At 46.2% G+C, this 21,664-nt stretch overlaps 1 protein-coding gene and 1 long non-coding RNA gene across 2 annotated transcripts in view; one reads left to right on the top strand and one right to left on the bottom strand.

Annotated features, from left to right (window-relative positions):
* Nucleotides 1-21,664, top strand: part of LOC140119662 (uncharacterized) — a 127,004-nt gene that overhangs the window by 98,604 nt on the left and 6,736 nt on the right. The window lies entirely within an intron of this gene.
* The window catches only part of LOC140119661 (galactosylgalactosylxylosylprotein 3-beta-glucuronosyltransferase 1-like), a 126,231-nt gene continuing 121,305 nt past the window's right edge, over nt 16,739-21,664 (bottom strand). The window contains exons 4-6 of the mRNA XM_072138911.1: nt 19,016-19,312; nt 18,682-18,787; nt 16,739-17,278 (exon numbers count right to left, since the gene is read on the bottom strand). Of these exons, the coding sequence (XP_071995012.1) occupies nt 18,701-18,787; nt 19,016-19,312 (384 nt within the window). The 3' untranslated portion in view covers nt 16,739-17,278; nt 18,682-18,700. The remainder of the gene's footprint in view (nt 17,279-18,681; nt 18,788-19,015; nt 19,313-21,664) is intronic.

Consider the following 21,664-nt stretch of genomic DNA (forward strand, 5'->3'; position numbering starts at 1 on the left):
GTATGAGGGAGGGTTAGTGGTATATGATCTGGTACCAGCAGTGTATGAGGGAGGGTTAGTGATATATGATCTGGTACCAGCAGTGTATGAGGGAGGGTTAGTGGTATATGATCTGGTACCAGAAGTGTATGAGGGAGGGTTAGTGGTATATAAACTGGTACCAGCAGTGTATGAGGGAGGGTCAGTGGTATATGATCTGGTACCAGTAGTGTATGAGGGAGGGTCAGTGGTATATGATCTGGTACCAGTAGTGGATGAGGGAGGGTTAGTGGTATATAAACTGGTACCAGCAGTGTATGAGGGAGGGTCAGTGGTATATGATCTGGTACCAGTAGTGTATGAGGGAGGGTTAGTTATATATGATCTGGTACCAGCAGTGTATGAGGGAGGGTTAGTGGTATATAAACTGGTACCAGCAGTGTATGAGGGAGGGTTAGTGGTATATAAACTGGTACCAGTAGTGTATGAGGGAGGGTCAGTGGTATATGATCTGGTACCAGTAGTGTATGAGGGAGGGTTAGTTATATATGATCTGGTACCAGCAGTGTATGAGGGAGGGTTAGTGGTATATAAACTGGTACCAGTAGTGTATGAGGGAGGGTTAGTGGTATATGATCTGGTACCAGTAGTGTATGAGGGAGGGTTAGTTATATATAAACTGGTACCAGTAGTGTATGAGGGAGGGTTAGTGGTATATGATCTGGTACCAGTAGTGTATGAGGGAGGGTCAGTGGTATATGATCTGGTACCAGCAGTGTATGAGGGAGGGTCAGTGGTATATGATCTGGTACCAGCAGTGTATGAGGGAGGGTCAGTGGTATATGATCTGGTACCAGTAGTGTATGAGGGAGGGTCAGTGGTATATGATCTGGTACCAGCAGTGTATGAGGGAGGGTTAGTGGTATATGATCTGGTACCAGCAGTGTATGAGGGAGGGTTAGTGGTATATGATCTGGTACCAGTAGTGTATGAGGGAGGGTTAGTGGTATATGATCTGGTACCAGTAGTGTATGAGGGAGGGTCAGTGGTATATGATCTGGTACCAGCAGTGTATGAGGGAGGGTCAGTGGTATATAAACTGGTACCAGTAGTGTATGAGGGAGGGTCAGTGGTATATGATCTGGTACCAGCAGTGTATGAGGGAGGGTCAGTGGTATATGATCTGGTACCAGCAGTGTATGAGGGAGGGTCAGTGGTATATGATCTGGTACCAGTAGTGTATGAGGGAGGGTCAGTGGTATATGATCTGGTACCAGCAGTGTATGAGGGAGGGTTAGTGGTATATGATCTGGTACCAGCAGTGTATGAGGGAGGGTCAGTGGTATGTGATCTGGTACCAGCAGTGTATGAGGGAGGGTCAGTGGTATATGATCTGGTACCAGTAGTGTATGAGGGAGGGTCAGTGGTATATGATCTGGTACCAGTAGTGTATGAGGGAGGGTCAGTGGTATATGATCTGGTACCAGTAGTGTATGAGGGAGGGTCAGTGGTATATGATCTGGTACCAGTAGTGTATGAGGGAGGGTCAGTGGTATATGATCTGGTACCAGTAGTGTATGAGGGAGGGTCAGTGGTATATGATCTGGTACCAGTAGTGTATGAGGGAGGGTCAGTGGTATATGATCTGGTACCAGCAGTGTATGAGGGAGGGTCAGTGGTATATGATCTGGTACCAGTAGTGTATGAGGGAGGGTCAGTGGTATATGATCTGGTACCAGCAGTGTATGAAGGAGGGTCAGTGGTATATGATCTGGTACCAGTAGTGTATGAGCGAGGGTCAGTGGTATATGATCTGGTACCAGCAGTGTATGAGGGAGGGTCAGTGGTATATGATCTGGTACCAGTAGTGCATGAGGGAGGGTCAGTGGTATATGATCTGGTACCAGTAGTGTATGAGGGAGGGTTAGTGGTATATGATCTGGTACCAGCAGTGTATGAGGGAGGGTCAGTGGTATATGATCTGGTACCAGCAGTGTATGAGGGAGGGTCAGTGGTATATAAACTGGTACCAGTAGTGTATGAGGGAGGGTCAGTGGTATATGATCTGGTACCAGCAGTGTATGAGGGAGGGTCAGTGGTATATGATCTGGTACCAGCAGTGTATGAGGGAGGGTCAGTGGTACATGATCTGGTACCAGTAGTGTATGAGCGAGGGTCAGTGGTATATGATCTGGTACCAGCAGTGTATGAGGGAGGGTTAGTGGTATATGATCTGGTACCAGCAGTGTATGAGGGAGGGTCAGTGGTATATGATCTGGTACCAGCAGTGTATGAGGGAGGGTCAGTGGTATATGATCTGGTACCAGCAGTGTATGAGGGAGGGTCAGTGGTACATGATCTGGTACCAGCAGTGTATGAGGGAGGGTTAGTGGTATATGATCTGGTACCAGCAGTGTATGAGGGAGGGTCAGTGGTATATGATCTGGTACCAGCAGTGTATGAGGGAGGGTCAGTGGTATATGATCTGGTACCAGTAGTGTATGAGCGAGGGTCAGTGGTATATGATCTGGTACCAGCAGTGTATGAGGGAGGGTCAGTGGTATATGATCTGGTACCAGCAGTGTATGAGGGAGGGTCAGTGGTATATGATCTGGTACCAGCAGTGTATGAGGGAGGGTTAGTGGTATATGATCTGGTACCAGCAGTGTATGAGGGAGGGTCAGTGGTATATGATCTGGTACCAGTAGTGTATGAGCGAGGGTCAGTGGTATATGATCTGGTACCAGCAGTGTATGAGGGAGGGTCAGTGGTATATGATCTGGTACCAGCAGTGTATGAGGGAGGGTCAGTGGTATATGATCTGGTACCAGCAGTGTATGAGGGAGGGTTAGTGGTATATGATCTGGTACCAGCAGTGTATGAGGGAGGGTCAGTGGTATATGATCTGGTACCAGTAGTGTATGAGCGAGGGTCAGTGGTATATGATCTGGTACCAGCAGTGTATGAGGGAGGGTCAGTGGTATATGATCTGGTACCAGCAGTGTATGAGGGAGGGTCAGTGGTATATGATCTGGTACCAGCAGTGTATGAGGGAGGGTTAGTGGTATATGATCTGGTACCAGCAGTGTATGAGGGAGGGTCAGTGGTATATGATCTGGTACCAGTAGTGTATGAGCGAGGGTCAGTGGTATATAAACTGGTACCAGCAGTGTATGAGGGAGGGTTAGTGGTATATGATCTGGTACCAGTAGTGGATGAGGGAGGGTTAGTGGTATATGATCTGGTACCAGTAGTGTATGAGGGAGGGTCAGTGGTATATGATCTGGTACCAGCAGTGTATGAGGGAGGGTTAGTGGTATATGATCTGGTACCAGCAGTGTATGAGGGAGGGTTAGTGGTATATAAACTGGTACCAGTAGTGTATGAGCGAGGGTCAGTGGTATATGATCTGGTACCAGCAGTGTATGAGGGAGGGTTAGTGGTATATGATCTGGTACCAGCAGTGTATGAGGGAGGGTTAGTGGTATATGATCTGGTACCAGCAGTGTATGAGGGAGGGTTAGTGGTATATGATCTGGTACCAGCAGTGTATGAGGGAGGGTCAGTGGTATATAAACTGGTACCAGTAGTGTATGAGGGAGGGTTAGTGATATATGATCTGGTACCAGCAGTGTATGAGGGAGGGTTAGTGGTATATGATCTGGTACCAGTAGTGTATGAGGGAGGGTCAGTGGTATATGATCTGGTACCAGTAGTGTATGAGGGAGAGTCAGTGGTATATGATCTGGTACCAGTAGTGTATGAGGGAGGGTCAGTGGTATATGATCTGGCACCAGCAGTGTATGAGGGAGGGTTAGTGGTATATGATCTGGTACCAGCAGTGTATGAGGGAGGGTTAGTGGTATATGATCTGGTACCAGCAGTGTATGAGGGAGGGTTAGTGATATATGATCTGGTACCAGCAGTGTATGAGGGAGGGTTAGTGGTATATGATCTGGTACCAGCAGTGTATGAGGGAGGGTTAGTGGTATATAAACTGGTACCAGCAGTGTATGAGGGAGGGTCAGTGGTATATGATCTGGTACCAGTAGTGTATGAGGGAGGGTCAGTGGTATATGATCTGGTACCAGTAGTGGATGAGGGAGGGTTAGTGGTATATAAACTGGTACCAGCAGTGTATGAGGGAGGGTCAGTGGTATATGATCTGGTACCAGTAGTGTATGAGGGAGGGTTAGTTATATATGATCTGGTACCAGCAGTGTATGAGGGAGGGTTAGTGGTATATAAACTGGTACCAGCAGTGTATGAGGGAGGGTTAGTGGTATATAAACTGGTACCAGTAGTGTATGAGGGAGGGTCAGTGGTATATGATCTGGTACCAGTAGTGTATGAGGGAGGGTTAGTTATATATGATCTGGTACCAGCAGTGTATGAGGGAGGGTTAGTGGTATATAAACTGGTACCAGTAGTGTATGAGGGAGGGTTAGTGGTATATGATCTGGTACCAGTAGTGTATGAGGGAGGGTTAGTTATATATAAACTGGTACCAGTAGTGTATGAGGGAGGGTTAGTGGTATATGATCTGGTACCAGTAGTGTATGAGGGAGGGTCAGTGGTATATGATCTGGTACCAGCAGTGTATGAGGGAGGGTCAGTGGTATATGATCTGGTACCAGCAGTGTATGAGGGAGGGTCAGTGGTATATGATCTGGTACCAGTAGTGTATGAGGGAGGGTCAGTGGTATATGATCTGGTACCAGCAGTGTATGAGGGAGGGTTAGTGGTATATGATCTGGTACCAGCAGTGTATGAGGGAGGGTTAGTGGTATATGATCTGGTACCAGTAGTGTATGAGGGAGGGTTAGTGGTATATGATCTGGTACCAGTAGTGTATGAGGGAGGGTCAGTGGTATATGATCTGGTACCAGCAGTGTATGAGGGAGGGTCAGTGGTATATAAACTGGTACCAGTAGTGTATGATGGAGGGTCAGTGGTATATGATCTGGTACCAGCAGTGTATGAGGGAGGGTCAGTGGTATATGATCTGGTACCAGCAGTGTATGAGGGAGGGTCAGTGGTATATGATCTGGTACCAGTAGTGTATGAGGGAGGGTCAGTGGTATATGATCTGGTACCAGCAGTGTATGAGGGAGGGTTAGTGGTATATGATCTGGTACCAGCAGTGTATGAGGAAGGGTCAGTGGTATGTGATCTGGTACCAGCAGTGTATGAGGGAGGGTCAGTGGTATATGATCTGGTACCAGTAGTGTATGAGGGAGGGTCAGTGGTATATGATCTGGTACCAGTAGTGTATGAGGGAGGGTCAGTGGTATATGATCTGGTACCAGTAGTGTATGAGGGAGGGTCAGTGGTATATGATCTGGTACCAGCAGTGTATGAGGGAGGGTCAGTGGTATATGATCTGGTACCAGTAGTGTATGAGGGAGGGTCAGTGGTATATGATCTGGTACCAGCAGTGTATGAAGGAGGGTCAGTGGTATATGATCTGGTACCAGTAGTGTATGAGCGAGGGTCAGTGGTATATGATCTGGTACCAGCAGTGTATGAGGGAGGGTCAGTGGTATATGATCTGGTACCAGTAGTGCATGAGGGAGGGTCAGTGGTATATGATCTGGTACCAGTAGTGTATGAGGGAGGGTTAGTGGTATATGATCTGGTACCAGCAGTGTATGAGGGAGGGTCAGTGGTATATGATCTGGTACCAGCAGTGTATGAGGGAGGGTCAGTGGTATATAAACTGGTACCAGTAGTGTATGAGGGAGGGTCAGTGGTATATGATCTGGTACCAGCAGTGTATGAGGGAGGGTCAGTGGTATATGATCTGGTACCAGCAGTGTATGAGGGAGGGTCAGTGGTATATGATCTGGTACCAGCAGTGTATGAGGGAGGGTCAGTGGTATATGATCTGGTACCAGCAGTGTATGAGCGAGGGTCAGTGGTATATGATCTGGTACCAGCAGTGTATGAGGGAGGGTTAGTGGTATATGATCTGGTACCAGCAGTGTATGAGGCTGGGTCAGTGGTATATGATCTGGTACCAGCAGTGTATGAGGGAGGGTCAGTGGTATATGATCTGGTACCAGCAGTGTATGAGGGAGGGTCAGTGGTACATGATCTGGTACCAGCAGTGTATGAGGGAGGGTTAGTGGTATATGATCTGGTACCAGCAGTGTATGAGGGAGGGTCAGTGGTATATGATCTGGTACCAGCAGTGTATGAGGGAGGGTCAGTGGTATATGATCTGGTACCAGTAGTGTATGAGCGAGGGTCAGTGGTATATGATCTGGTACCAGCAGTGTATGAGGGAGGGTCAGTGGTATATGATCTGGTACCAGCAGTGTATGAGGGAGGGTCAGTGGTATATGATCTGGTACCAGCAGTGTATGAGGGAGGGTTAGTGGTATATGATCTGGTACCAGCAGTGTATGAGGGAGGGTCAGTGGTATATGATCTGGTACCAGTAGTGTATGAGCGAGGGTCAGTGGTATATGATCTGGTACCAGCAGTGTATGAGGGAGGGTCAGTGGTATATGATCTGGTACCAGCAGTGTATGAGGGAGGGTCAGTGGTATATGATCTGGTACCAGCAGTGTATGAGGGAGGGTCAGTGGTATATGATCTGGTACCAGCAGTGTATGAGGGAGGGTTAGTGGTATATGATCTGGTACCAGCAGTGTATGAGGGAGGGTCAGTGGTATATGATCTGGTACCAGCAGTGTATGAGGGAGGGTTAGTGGTATATGATCTGGTACCAGCAGTGTATGAGGGAGGGTTAGTGGTATATGATCTGGTACCAGCAGTGTATGAGGGAGGGTCAGTGGTATATGATCTGGTACCAGTAGTGTATGAGCGAGGGTCAGTGGTATATAAACTGGTACCAGCAGTGTATGAGGGAGGGTTAGGGGTATATGATCTGGTACCAGCAGTGTATGAGGGAGGGTTAGTGGTATATGATCTGGTACCAGCAGTGTATGAGGGAGGGTTAGTGGTATATGATCTGGTACCAGCAGTGTATGAGGGAGGGTCAGTGGTATATGATCTGGTACCAGTAGTGTATGAGCGAGGGTCAGTGGTATATAAACTGGTACCAGCAGTGTATGAGGGAGGGTTAGTGGTATATGATCTGGTACCAGCAGTGTATGAGGGAGGGTCAGTGGTATATGATCTGGTACCAGTAGTGTATGAGCGAGGGTCAGTGGTATATGATCTGGTACCAGCAGTGTATGAGGGAGGGTCAGTGGTATATGATCTGGTACCAGCAGTGTATGAGGGAGGGTCAGTGGTATATGATCTGGTACCAGCAGTGTATGAGGGAGGGTTAGTGGTATATGATCTGGTACCAGCAGTGTATGAGGGAGGGTCAGTGGTATATGATCTGGTACCAGTAGTGTATGAGCGAGGGTCAGTGGTATATAAACTGGTACCAGCAGTGTATGAGGGAGGGTTAGTGGTATATGATCTGGTACCAGCAGTGTATGAGGGAGGGTCAGTGGTATATGATCTGGTACCAGTAGTGTATGAGCGAGGGTCAGTGGTATATGATCTGGTACCAGCAGTGTATGAGGGAGGGTCAGTGGTATATGATCTGGTACCAGCAGTGTATGAGGGAGGGTCAGTGGTATATGATCTGGTACCAGCAGTGTATGAGGGAGGGTTAGTGGTATATGATCTGGTACCAGCAGTGTATGAGGGAGGGTCAGTGGTATATGATCTGGTACCAGTAGTGTATGAGCGAGGGTCAGTGGTATATAAACTGGTACCAGCAGTGTATGAGGGAGGGTTAGTGGTATATGATCTGGTACCAGCAGTGTATGAGGGAGGGTCAGTGGTATATGATCTGGTACCAGTAGTGTATGAGCGAGGGTCAGTGGTATATGATCTGGTACCAGCAGTGTATGAGGGAGGGTCAGTGGTATATGATCTGGTACCAGCAGTGTATGAGGGAGGGTCAGTGGTATATGATCTGGTACCAGCAGTGTATGAGGGAGGGTTAGTGGTATATGATCTGGTACCAGTAGTGTATGAGGGAGGGTCAGTGGTATATGATCTGGTACCAGCAGTGTATGAGGGAGGGTTAGTGGTATATGATCTGGTACCAGCAGTGTATGAGGGAGGGTCAGTGGTATATGATCTGGTACCAGCAGTGTATGAGGGAGGGTCAGTGGTATATGATCTGGTACCAGTAGTGTATGAGGGAGGGTTAGTGGTATATGATCTGGTACCAGTAGTGTATGAGGGAGGGTCAGTGGTATATGATCTGGTACCAGCAGTGTATGAGGGAGGGTTAGTGGTATATGATCTGGTACCAGCAGTGTATGAGGGAGGGTCAGTGGTATATGATCTGGTACCAGCAGTGTATGAGGGAGGGTTAGTGGTATATGATCTGGTACCAGCAGTGCATGAGGGAGGGTCAGTGGTATATGATCTGGTACCAGTAGTGTATGAGGGAGGGTTAGTGGTATATGATCTGGTACCAGCAGTGTATAAGGGAGGGTTAGTGGTATATGATCTGGTACCAGCAGTGTATGAGGGAGGGTCAGTGGTATATGATCTGGTACCAGTAGTGTATGAGGGAGGGTCAGTGGTATATGATCTGGTACCAGCAGTGTATGAGGGAGGGTCAGTGGTATATGATCTGGTACCAGTAGTGTATGAGGGAGGGTCAGTGGTATATGATCTGGTACCAGTAGTGTATGAGGGAGGGTCAGTGGTATATGATCTGGTACCAGCAGTGTATGAGGGAGGGTCAGTGGTATATGATCTGGTACCAGTAGTGTATGAGGGAGGGTCAGTGGTATATGATCTGGTACCAGCAGTGTATGAGGGAGGGTCAGTGGTATATGATCTGGTACCAGCAGTGTATGAGGGAGGGTTAGTGGTACATGATCTGGTACCAGCAGTGTATGAGGGAGGGTCAGTGGTATATAAACTGGTACCAGCAGTGTATGAGGGAGGGTTAGTGGTATATGATCTGGTACCAGCAGTGTATGAGGGAGGGTCAGTGGTATATGATCTGGTACCAGCAGTGTATGAGGGAGGGTTAGTGGTATATAAACTGGTACCAGCAGTGTATGAGGGAGGGTTAGTGGTTCATGATCTGGTACCAGTAGTGTATGAGGGAGGGTCAGTGGTATATGAACTGGTACCAGTAGTGTATGAGGGAGGGTTAGTGGTATATGATCTGGTACCAGCAGTGTATGAGGGAGGGTCAGTGGTATATGATCTGGTACCAGCAGTGTATGAGGGAGGGTCAGTGGTATATGAACTGGTACCAGTAGTGGATGAGGGAGGGTTAGTGGTATATGATCTGGTACCAGCAGTGTATGAGGGAGGGTTAGTGGTATATGATCTGGTACCAGTAGTGTATGAGGGAGGGTCAGTGGTATATGATCTGGTACCAGTAGTGTATGAGGGAGGGTCAGTGGTATATAAACTGGTACCAGTAGTGCATGAGGGAGGGTCAGTGGTATATGATCTGGTACCAGTAGTGTATGAGGGAGGGTCAGTGGTATATGATCTGGTACCAGTAGTGTATGAGGGAGGGTTAGTGGTATATGATCTGGTACCAGCAGTGTATGAGGGAGGGTTAGTGGTATGTGATCTGGTACCAGTAGTGTATGAGGGAGGGTTAGTGGTATATGATCTGGTACCAGCAGTGTATGAGGGAGGGTTAGTGGTATATGATCTGGTACCAGTAGTGTATGAGGGAGGGTCAGTGGTATATGATCTGGTACCAGCAGTGTATGAGGAGGGTTAGTGGTATATGATCTGGTACCAGCAGTGTATGAGGGAGGGGTAGTGGTATATGATCTGGACCCCACTGTACTTATAAGAAGATCCTCATTGTTTGTTCCGGGACCAGCATTATGACAAATAGCCTCCCTGACATGTCCCAGTGATTTCAATTTGAACCCTGTAATTCCCACTTTCTCCTGTGGTGGCGCTGTAGAGAAATTGTGCACTTGGATCCCATGTCCTGGGAACTTGATTGGTTCCAGGCTGGTAAATGGAGTCCAGTAGGTTTAGGGAGGGGGTGGTCTGACCTCTGTGACCCCTGTAGCTTTACCACTGGTCCTGAGGGGTGTCCAATGACTTTTATGAGTCCATATAATAAGTTCCCTATAGATTGAAGAGAAGGGGAGGGGGGTGGGGGAGTATAGTGCAGCCTGACCTCCCCGCTAGTTAGAGGACCCCTTTAATGCCATTGTAACTCACTCCACCAGTAACGATGCAGAGATCCCCTGAGCCGGGACGTATCTTCTGTCGGATGATTCACTATTTTATTACTCAACAAAGGCTCTGCCATTGAAATCCTGGCACCATCCTCTGCCCGAGAACCCGGGCACGATGTATCAATGGTGATAAAAAGATAATGAGGTGTCAGTCCTCACCTCCGCCTGATGTAGGGGGTCAGTGAGTGCAGCTTATACAGCGTTGTATTTTACCCTGTGCAGTGGCACTTGTGGGCGCGGTGCCCGTCATGTATGTGCAGCCATGGCACCACCTTCACCAGCCAGACCACCATCTGTACAATCTGTGTGGGGGTCCTGCTCCCGTCCAGCAGCTTCCTCCTTAGTAGTATATGCCTGGCGAGGAAATTAGATTGTGAGCTCCCGGGGAGCCACAGCGAATGTGTATATGTGTATATAGATGTAGCAGAGCTGAGGTTGTTACAATACACAACTGAAACAGCACTATGCCGTGTCCATATACACAACACAGGGTAGGAGTAGTAGTACTGTGCTGTGCCCATATATACAGGATAGGGGGAGTAGTAGTACTGTGCTGTGCCCATATACACAACACAGGATAGGAGTAGTAGTACTTAGCTGTGCCCATATACACAACACAGGATAGGAGTAGTAGTACTTAGCTGTGCCCATATATACAGGATAGGGGGAGTAGTAGTACTGTGCTGTGCCCATATACACAACACAGGATAGGAGTAGTAGTACTTAGCTGTGCCATATATACAGGATAGGGGGAGTAGTAGTACTGTGCTGTGCCCATATACACAACACAGGATAGGAGTAGTAGTACTTAGCTGTGCCCATATACACAACACAGGATAGGAGTAGTAGTACTTAGCTGTGCCCATATATACAGGATAGGGGGAGTAGTAGTACTGTGCTGTGCCCATATACACAACACAGGATAGGAGTAGTAGTACTTAGCTGTGCCCATATACACAACACAGGATAGGAGTAGTAGTACTGTGCCGTGCCCATATACACAACACAGGATAGGAGTAGTAGTACTTAGCTGTGCCCATATACACAACACAGGATAGGAGTAGTAGTAGTACTGTGCTGTGCCCATATATACAGGATAGGAGTAGTAGTACTGTGCTGTGCCCATATACACAACACAGGATAGGAGTAGTAGTACTTAGCTGTGCCCATATACACAACACAGGATAGGAGTAGTAGTAGTACTGTGCTGTGCCCATATATACAGGATAGGAGTAGTAGTACTGTGCTGTGCCCATATACACAACACAGGATAGGAGTAGTAGTACTTAGCTGTGCCCATATACACAACACAGGATAGGAGTAGTAGTACTGTGCCGTGCCCATATACACAACACAGGATAGGAGTAGTAGTACTGTGCTGTGCCCATATATACAGGATAGGAGTAGTAGTACTGTGCTGTGCCCATATATACAGGATAGGAGTAGTAGTACTGTGCTGTGCCCATATATACAGGATAGGAGTAGTAGTACTGTGCTATGTCCATATATACAGGATAGGAGTAGTAGTACTGTGCTATGTCCATATATACAGGATAGGAGTAGTAGTACTGTGCTTTGCCCATATACACAACACAGGATAGGAGAAGTAGTACTTAGCTGTGCCCATATATACAGGATAGGAGTAGTAGTACTGTGCTGTGCCCATATACACAACACAGGATAGGAGTAGTAGTACTTAGCTGTTCTTATATATACAGGATAGGAGTAGTAGTACTGTGCTATGTCCATATATACAGGATAGGAGTAGTAGTACTGTGCTGTGCCCATATATACAGGATAGGAGTAGTAGTACTGTGCTGTGCCCATATATACAGTATAGGGGTAGTAGTACTGTGCTGTGCCCATATATACAGGATAGTAGTAGTAGTACTGTGCTGTGCCCATATATACAGGATAGAGTAGTAGTACTGTGCTGTGCCCATATATACAGGATAGGAGTAGTAGTACTGTGCTGTGCCCATATATACAGGATACGTGTAGTAGTACTGTGCTGTGCCCATATATACAGGATAGGAGTAGTAGTACTGTGCTGTGCCCGTATATACAGGATAGTAGTAGTAGTACTGTGCTGTGCCCATATATACAGGATAGGAGTAGTAGTACTGTGTTGTGCCCGTATATACAGGATAGGAGTAGTAGTACTGTGCTGTGCCCGTATATACAGGATAGGAGTAGTAGTACTGTGCTTTGCCCTTATATACAGGATAGGAGTAGTAGTACTGTGCTTTGCCCATATACACAGGATATAAGTAGTAGTACCGTGCTATGCCCATATATACAGGACAGGAGTAGTAGTACTGGGCTGTGCCCATATATACAGGACAGGAGTAGTAGTACTGTGCTGTGCCCATATATACAGGATAGGAGTAGTAGTACTGTGCCCATATATACAGGATAGGAGTAGTAGTACTGTGCTGTGCCCATATATACAGGATAGGAGTAGTAGTACTTTGCTGTTCCTATATATACATGATAGGAGCAGTAGTACTGTGCTGTGGCCATATACACAGGATAGGGGTATTAGTACTGTGCCGTGCTCATATATACAGGATAGGAGTAGTAGTACTGTGTCCATATATACAGAATTGGGGTAGTAGTACTGTGCTGTGCCATATACACAGGATAGGAGTAGTAGTAATGTGCTGTTCCCATATTTACAGAATAGGAGTAGTAGTGCTGTGCTGTGGCCATATATACAGGATAGGAGTAGTAGTACTGTGCTGTGCCCATATATACAGGATAGGAGTAGTAGTACTGTGCCCATATATACAGGATAGGAGTAGTAGTACTGTGCTGTGCCCATATATACAGAATAGGAGTAGTATTACTGTGCTGTGCTCATATATACAGGATAGGAGTAGTAGTACTGTGTTGTGCCCGTATTTACAGAATAGGAGTAGTACTGAGCTGTGCCCATATATACTGGATAGGAGTAGTAGTACTGTGCTTTGCCCATATATACAGGATAGGAGTAGTAGTACTGTGCTGTGCCCATATATACTGGATAGGAGTAGTAGTACTGTGCTGTGCCCGTATATACAGGATAGGAGTAGTAGTACTGTGCTTTGCCCGTATCTACAGGATAGGAATAGTAGTACTGTGCTTTACCTGTGTATACAGGATAGGAGTAGTAGTACTGTACTGTGCACATATATACAGGATAGGAGTAGTAGTACTGTGCTTTGCCCGTATACACAGGATATAAGTAGTAGTACTGTGCTGTGTCCATATATACAGGATAGGGGTAGTAGTACTGTGCTGTGCCCATATACACAGGATAGGAGTAGTAGTACTGCGCTGTGCCCATATATACAGGATAGGAGTAGTAGTATTGTGCTGTGCCCATATTTACAGAAAAGGAGTAGTAGTGCTGTGCTGTGGCCATATATACAGGATAGGAGTAGTAGTACTGTGCTGTGCCCATAAATACAGGAGAGGAGTAGTAGTACTGTGCTGTGCCCATATATACAGGATAGGAGTAGTAGTACTGTGCTGTGCCCATATATACAGGATAGGAGTAGTAGTACTGTGCTGTGCCCATATATACAGGATAGGAGTAGTAGTACTGTGCTGTGTCCATATATACGGGATAGGAGTAGTAGTACTGTGCTGTGCCCATATATACAGGATAGGAGTAGTAGTACTGTGCTGTGCCCATATATACAGGATAGGAGTATGTAGTACTGTGCTGTGCCCATATATACAGGATAAGGGTATTAGTACTGTGCTGTGCCCATATACACAGGATAGGAGTAGTAGTACTGCGCTGTGCCCATATATACAGGATAGGAGTAGTAGTACTGTGCTGTGCCCATATACACAGGATAGGAGTAGTAGTACTGTGCTTTGCCCGTATACACAGGATATAAGTAGTAGTACTGTGCTGTGTCCATATATACAGGATAGGGGTAGTAGTACTGTGCTGTGCCCATATACACAGGATAGGAGTAGTAGTACTGCGCTGTGCCCATATATACAGGATAGGAGTAGTAGTATTGTGCTGTGCCCATATTTACAGAAAAGGAGTAGTAGTGCTGTGCTGTGGCCATATATACAGGATAGGAGTAGTAGTACTGTGCTGTGCCCATAAATACAGGAGAGGAGTAGTAGTACTGTGCTGTGCCCATATATACAGGATAGGAGTAGTAGTACTGTGCTGTGCCCATATATACAGGATAGGAGTAGTAGTACTGTGCTGTGCCCATATATACAGGATAGGAGTAGTAGTACTGTGCTGTGTCCATATATACGGGATAGGAGTAGTAGTACTGTGCTGTGCCCATATATACAGGATAGGAGTAGTAGTACTGTGCTGTGCCCATATATACAGGATAGGAGTATGTAGTACTGTGCTGTGCCCATATATACAGGATAAGGGTATTAGTACTGTGCTGTGCCCATATACACAGGATAGGAGTAGTAGTACTGCGCTGTGCCCATATATACAGGATAGGAGTAGTAGTACTGTGCTGTGCCCATATACACAGGATAGGAGTAGTAGTACTGCGCTGTGCCCATATATACAGGATAGGAGTAGTAGTACTGTGCTGTGCCCATATACACAGGATAGGAGTAGTAGTACTGTGCTGTGCCCATATATACAGGAGAGGAGTAGTAGTATTGAGCTGTGCCCATATATACAGGATAGGAGTAGTAGTACTATGCTGTGGCCATATACACAGGATAGGAGTAGTAGTACTGTGCTGTGCCCATATGTACAGGATAGGAGTAGTAGTACTGTGCTGTGCCCATATATACAGGATAGGAGTAGTAGTACTGAGCTGTGCCCGTATATACAGGATAGGAGTAGTAGTGCTGTGCTGTGCTCATATATACAGTATAGGAGTAGTAGTACTGTGCTGTGCCCATATTTACAGGATAGGAGTAGTAGTACTGTGCTGTGCCCATATATACAGGATAGGAGTAGTAGTACTGTGCTGTGCCCATATATACAGAATAGGAGTAGTACTGAGCTGTGCCCATATATACTGGATAGGAGTAGTAGTACTGTGCTGTTCCTATATATACAGGATAGGAGTAGTAGTACTGTGCTGTGCCTATATATACAGGATAGGAGTAGTAGTACTGTGCTGTGTCCATTTATACAGGATAGGATTAGTAGTACTGTGCTGTCCCCATATATACAGGATAGGAGTGGTTGTACTGTGCTGTACCCATATATACAGGGTAGGAGTAGTAGTACTGTGCTGTGCCCATATATACAGGATAGGAGTAGTAGTACTGTGCTGTGCCCATATATACAGGGTAGGAGTAGTAGTACTGTGCTGTGCCCATATATACAGGGTAGGAGTAGTAGTACTGTGCTGTGCCCATATATACAGGATAGGAGTAGTAGTACTGTGCTGTGTCCATATATACAGGATAGAAGTAGTAGTACTGTGCTTTGCCCATATATACAGGATAGGAGTAGTAGTACTGTGCTGTGCCCATATATACAGGGTAGGAGTAGTAGTACTGTGCTGTGCCCATATATACAGGGTAGGAGTAGTAGTACTGTGCTGTGCCCATATATACAGGATAGGAGTAGTAGTACTGTGCTGTGTCCATATATACAGGATAGAAGTAGTAGTACTGTGCTTTGCCCATATATACAGGGTAGGAGTAGTAGTACTGTGCTGTGCCCATATATACAGGGTAGGAGTAGTAGTACTGTGCTGTGCCCATATATACAGGGTAGGAATAGTAGTACTGTGCTGTGCCCATATATACAGGATAGGAGTAGTAGTACTGTGCTGTGTCCATATATACAGGATAGAAGTAGTAGTACTGTGCTGTGCCCATATATACAGGGTAGGAGTAGTAGTACTGTGCTGTGCCCATATATACAGGGTAGGAGTAGTAGTACTGTGCTGTGCCCATATATACAGGATAGGAGTAGTAGTACTGTGCTGTGCCCATATATACAGGGTAGGAGTAGTAGTACTGTGCTGTGCCCACATATATACAGGATAGGAGTAGTAGTACTGCGCTGTGCCCATATATACAGGATAGGAGTATGTAGTACTGTGCTGTGCCCATATATACAGGATAGGAGTAGTAGTACTGTGCTGTGCCCATATATACAGGATAGGAGTAGTAGTACTGTGTTGTGCCCATATATACATGATAGGAGTAGTAGTACTGTGCTGTGCCCATATATACAGGATAGGAGTAGTAGTACTGTGCTGTGCCCATATATACAGGATAAAAGTAGTAGGCCTATGTTGTTATCATATACATGTACTTTGCTATGACCTATATTCAGTATACGCTGGCCTATAGGCTATGAATATATTAATTTCAGTAAAACCAACTTAATTACGGTAATAAAATGACTGGTTTCCTGCAGCCACCACCAGGGGGAGCACACTGTATATGATGCAATAGCCTTCTAAGCTCCCTCTAGTGGTGGCTACAGAAAACCAGAATGAAATGATTTGCTTGGCCCTCTGTATCAATCAATGTAATATATATATATAATGTAATATATGGACATTTTCCGGTGATTGATGCTCTCCCAGAAGTCTCAGCAGCAGAGCCTTTATTATCCGTGTGACATATTTGTGTTTTTAATTATCATCAGCAGAATCTGTAACGTCAGATGTGGCAGGAGCTGCTCCGACTAAGAATCTTGTCTGTCGTTCGGAAACTTGATTAGTAAGGGTCTTAGATGTGACAGCTCGTCAAGCAAAGAGAACATTCTAATTAGCTTTGGTACACAGACCCATATGTCTGCGGAAGAACCAGCATATGGTCCGTCAGAACAAGGAGAAAACCCGCGCAGATCCTTCGCCTCTCTTGTTCCGGAAGTTTCCGCCGCCTTGTCTTGATGTCGCGTCTCGGCAGCAACGTGAAGCTTCTCGGATGCTTCCAAAAAGTTTTTGTTTTTCACAGTTTTTTTTTTTTTTTTTTTACATTTAATAATTTTCAGCACAAGTTTAAGCAGCGACAAAGAGTTTCCACAATTGTCTATTAGTGCGGTGTTTATAAGTTACATGAAGTCCTCACATTCATTATTTAAAAATTCTGTCACATTTTTTCTTTGTTTTTGTTACAGGCGCCATCTGTAAGAGACAGAGAGAAGAATATATAATAATCATCACATATCAGCGGAATGATGGTTTTTTTTTTACTGTTGAAATCTGTCTCATATCTTTTTATCTATCCATCTACATAACTCAAATCTAACGATCTATCTCCTAGTGCCTTATTTCACTCCTTGCTTTCTTAACTGATTCCCAAACACAGGTCTGTCTCCTGCTGACTTTGTTCTGGGCTGCAGACGGTTAAAGGGGTGTTCCAGAGAAGATACGATGCTTAAATCAGGATAAGGATAACAAAATAACACATTCTCTAATTCATTGTTATTAACAAAAATGCAGCATTTCATAGATCCATCTATCTGTCTATCAGTCCTGGAGTATACAATTTTGGTTGTCCCTGGATACGACCGTAAATCTTCTGACCATGAATCTTCTCTCATGAATAGCTTCTCTTGTCTGCACACTGCAGTGCTCTCTGTCTGCTGCATGGATCCCCAGACCAAGGAAGATTGACGGTCATTAAGTGTTTCTTCCATTCTCTCATATTTATCTATCTATCTATCTATCTCTCTCTATATATCTAGAAAAGTCAAACAACTTACTGCATTCCCAGTGTGCAAAAATCAAGAGAATTTATTCAAGTGCACTGGATTGACTTGATTTTTCCACATCCCTCGGAGCACTGTCGGTTTTTGTTCTTTTATCATCTATCACTCTATCTGTAAGATCCGTTTCAGGCGTCATTTCGGCTCATATTGTAGTAAGTGTTAGGGTTCTGGGGTAGTGGACCCACTGGACGATGACATAAGCCGACACCTGGGAACGGAACCTAAGAGGCACCCAGTTTTCACTAGAGTCTGCTGCAAAGCGGGTTGGACTTACTGCGCCGTGGTACCACCAGGTCGTTCCACAAGTGCGACTTTGTCCACGGTGGCAGCCAAGGCAAGGTACAAAGACATTGAGCAAGTCATAGTCGGGAACAGGCAGAAGGTCAGGACAGGCAGCACGGGATCAGAGTTGGGGATGTGCAATAGGTCAAGGCAGGCAGCGAAGGAGTGTAGTCAGGAACGGAACCGGGGTCACAACGGTAAATTGCAATATCTGCACAGGGCATGAGACAAAGCTTTCTCTAGGGCGTGAGGCACAAAGATTTGGCAGAGGACACAGGAAAGGGCTGGAATTTAAGCATAAAGGGGTGGGCGGCTCCGCCAATTATTGCGCTCTGGCCCTTTAAATCTCGGGAAGCTGGCGTGAGCCCTAGGATGCGGTGACGTGCACACCGTACTGCCGGAGTCAGCGCTGGATCGAGGCAACGTGCTTGATCGGACGGGTGCAGGGCGGAGGAGAGGAAACACTCTGGAAAAGCGTATCTTCCATACCCCAGGATCATATTCCATATCCCAGGAGCAGGAGGCTGCACTCACCCAGCGATACGCTCTGCGTCTACACCTCTATGTTCATGTCTGTGAAGCCCCGCTTCCCCTCGTTCACTAGTGTAGGTCTCTCAGTCCTGGTGTGCCAGACCAAAATCTGCAGAAAGAAAGAATAGATAGAACATATAGGATTATACACAGAGGACACTTCACCGGCTGCTATACTGAACGAAGTATGGATCATATCCTGAGCAGAAAACACATCAACAGGGATATCAATATTTCATGGTCATGATACGTGAAAATGATTGAGGTTGTTTCAGCAAAATATTAGACCTGACAAGTTATCTCTCATATGTCCATTAGGTGCAGCTTCTCTGCTCACCTTTGTGCAGTTGGCGGCTTTGGCCTCCAGTCCATCCATGGTCACCAGGTCTTTCAGTAGACTTGTCTCTTGATATCCTCCCTTTACTCCTTCCAGCTTGAAGTTGGCGTGTGGTCTTTCCAGGATTAGCCGTAAATTGATGGCAAAACCAGCCATGTCAATGGCGAAAGGTCTCTTTGGGTCAAACACCGTCTTCCATCCAATCACTCTTCCCGTTGGACCAAGCTTTGGAGACTCGTATCTTAAACCTCCTACAAATGCCACCGGCCAGACAGAGACTGTTCGAGTGTACCGCATCTGAGGATGAGAAGGTAGGACATTATTGTAATTAACGTCATTGTCCAGCGGTGGATTAAGACCTCCATGGGCCCTGGGCTGTATGAATATTATGGACCCTACAAGCCTGGAATCACTTCCTACATCTGGTACTAAAATCAGCTTCTTGTGGAATGGAGGATGTGTCCCTACTGCTGCTTTAAATCTGCGGTTTAAGGACCTCTGGAGGACATTCAAAAGTCCTAAAATGGCTCTTGTACACATGTGTATTGAGTGCAGGAAGAGATGTACGAGGATTTCATGGGTGAAGGTTCTTCTCAGTATAAAATTTGATCAGGAGTTTGGGTGGCCATAGGCTCCCTCGAAGGCTTGGACCTCAACTGCCTATAGTATAATCCACTACTGTTCTTGTCCATAGAATAATACTTCTCTGGGATGGATTAAGTTTATTGATGCAAAAGAAATTTGGTGAGGTTCCTTTCAACCTTGTGGTCCTTATCACAGCTACATGTAGAAGAAGTGTATGAAATCTGTTACTGGACAAAGCCAAACACGTGTGGCCACCCCTCTAATTACCCCCTTGGACGGTATGTAAATTTTACATTTATTTAGGGGTGTTAGACTTTCGTTAAATTATCCTTAAACACTATGACTACCTTTAACCGTAACAACCATAATTATCATAGCAAAAATATTTTGCCCATACCAGATGGGGTTCTTGTCACCCGTTGTGCTCAACTTATCATGGAGGAACCAAAAAACTTTGAAAATGTCCATCAGAGAAGTGGTTATGCAAACTGCAGTAATATACACTCACCGGCCACTTTATTAGGTACACCTGTCCAACTGCTCGTTAACACTTAATTTCTAATCAGCCAATCACATGGCGGCAGCTCAGTGCATTTAGGCATGTAGACATGGTCAAGACAATCTCCTGCAGTTCAAACCGAGCATCAGTATGGGGAAGAAAGGTGATTTGTGGCCTGTGAACGTGGCATGGTTGTGGGTGCCAGAAGGGCTGGTCTGAGTATTTCAGAAACTGCTGATCTACTGGGATTTTCACGCACAACTATCTCTAGGGTTTACAGAGAATGGTCTGAAAAATAAAAAACATCCAGTGAGCGGCAGTTCTGTGGGCGGAAATGCCTTGTTGATGCCAGAGGTCAGAGGAGAATGGGCAGACTGGTTCTAGCTGATAGAAAGGCAACAGTGACTCAAATCACCACCTGTTACAACCAAGGTAGGCAGAAGAGCATCTCTGAACGCACAGTACGTCCAACTTTGAGGCAGATGGGCTACAGCAGCAGAAGACCACACCGGGTGCCACTCCTTTCAGCTAAGAACAGGAAACTGAGGCTACAATTTGCACAAGCTCATCGAAATTGGACAGTAGAAGATTGGAAAAACGTTGCCTGGTCTGATGAGTCTCGATTTCTGCTGCGACATTCGGATGGTAGGGTCAGAATTTGGCGTCAACAACATGAAAGCATGGATCCATCCTGCCTTGTATCAGCGGCTCAGGCTGGTGGTGGTGGTTTCATGGATCCATCCTGCCTTGTATCAGCGGCTCAGGCTGGTGGTGGTGGTGTCATGGATCCATCCTGCCTTGTATCAGCGGGTCAGGCTGGTGGTGCTGGTGTCATGGATCCATCCTGCCTTGTATCAGCGGGTCAGGCTGGTGGTGGTGGTGTCATGGATTCATCCTGCCTTGTATCAGCGGGTCAGGCTGGTGGTGCTGGTGTCATGGATCCATCCTGCCTTGTATCAGCGGGTCAGGCTGGTGGTGGTGGTGTCATGGTGTCTTTGGGCCCCTTGGTACAACGCCACAGCCTACCTGAGTATTGTTGCTGCCCATGTCCATCCCTTTATGAGCACAATGTCCCCTGTAACATCTGATGGCTACTTTCAGCAGGATAATGCGCCATGTCATAAAGCTGGAATCATCTCAGACTGGTTTCTTGAACATGACAATGAGGTCACTGGACACAAATGGCTCCACAGTCACCAGATCTCAATCCAATAGAGCATCTTTGGGATGTGGTGGAACGGGAGATTCGCATCATGGATGTGCAGCCGACAAATCTGCGGCAACTGTGTGATGCCATCATGTCAATATGGACCAAAATCTCTGAGGAGCTTCCAGCACCTTGTTGTATCTATGCCACGAAGAATTGAGGCAGTTCTGAAGGCAAAAGGGGGTCCAACCCGTTACTAGCATGGTGGACCTAATAAAGTGGCCAGTGAGTGTATGTGTCAATGTCTGACTGCAGTGACCTGAGATTGAGACCTACCTGTTCTTGTTCTACTTAGATGCCACCCCATTATCACCCCTTCCACCCAAATGACATCCAACAGTTTTTTCCAATTGAAGGT

Source organism: Engystomops pustulosus, chromosome 2 (genome assembly GCF_040894005.1).
Source record: "Engystomops pustulosus chromosome 2, aEngPut4.maternal, whole genome shotgun sequence".
Taxonomy (NCBI): Eukaryota; Metazoa; Chordata; class Amphibia; order Anura; family Leptodactylidae; genus Engystomops; species Engystomops pustulosus.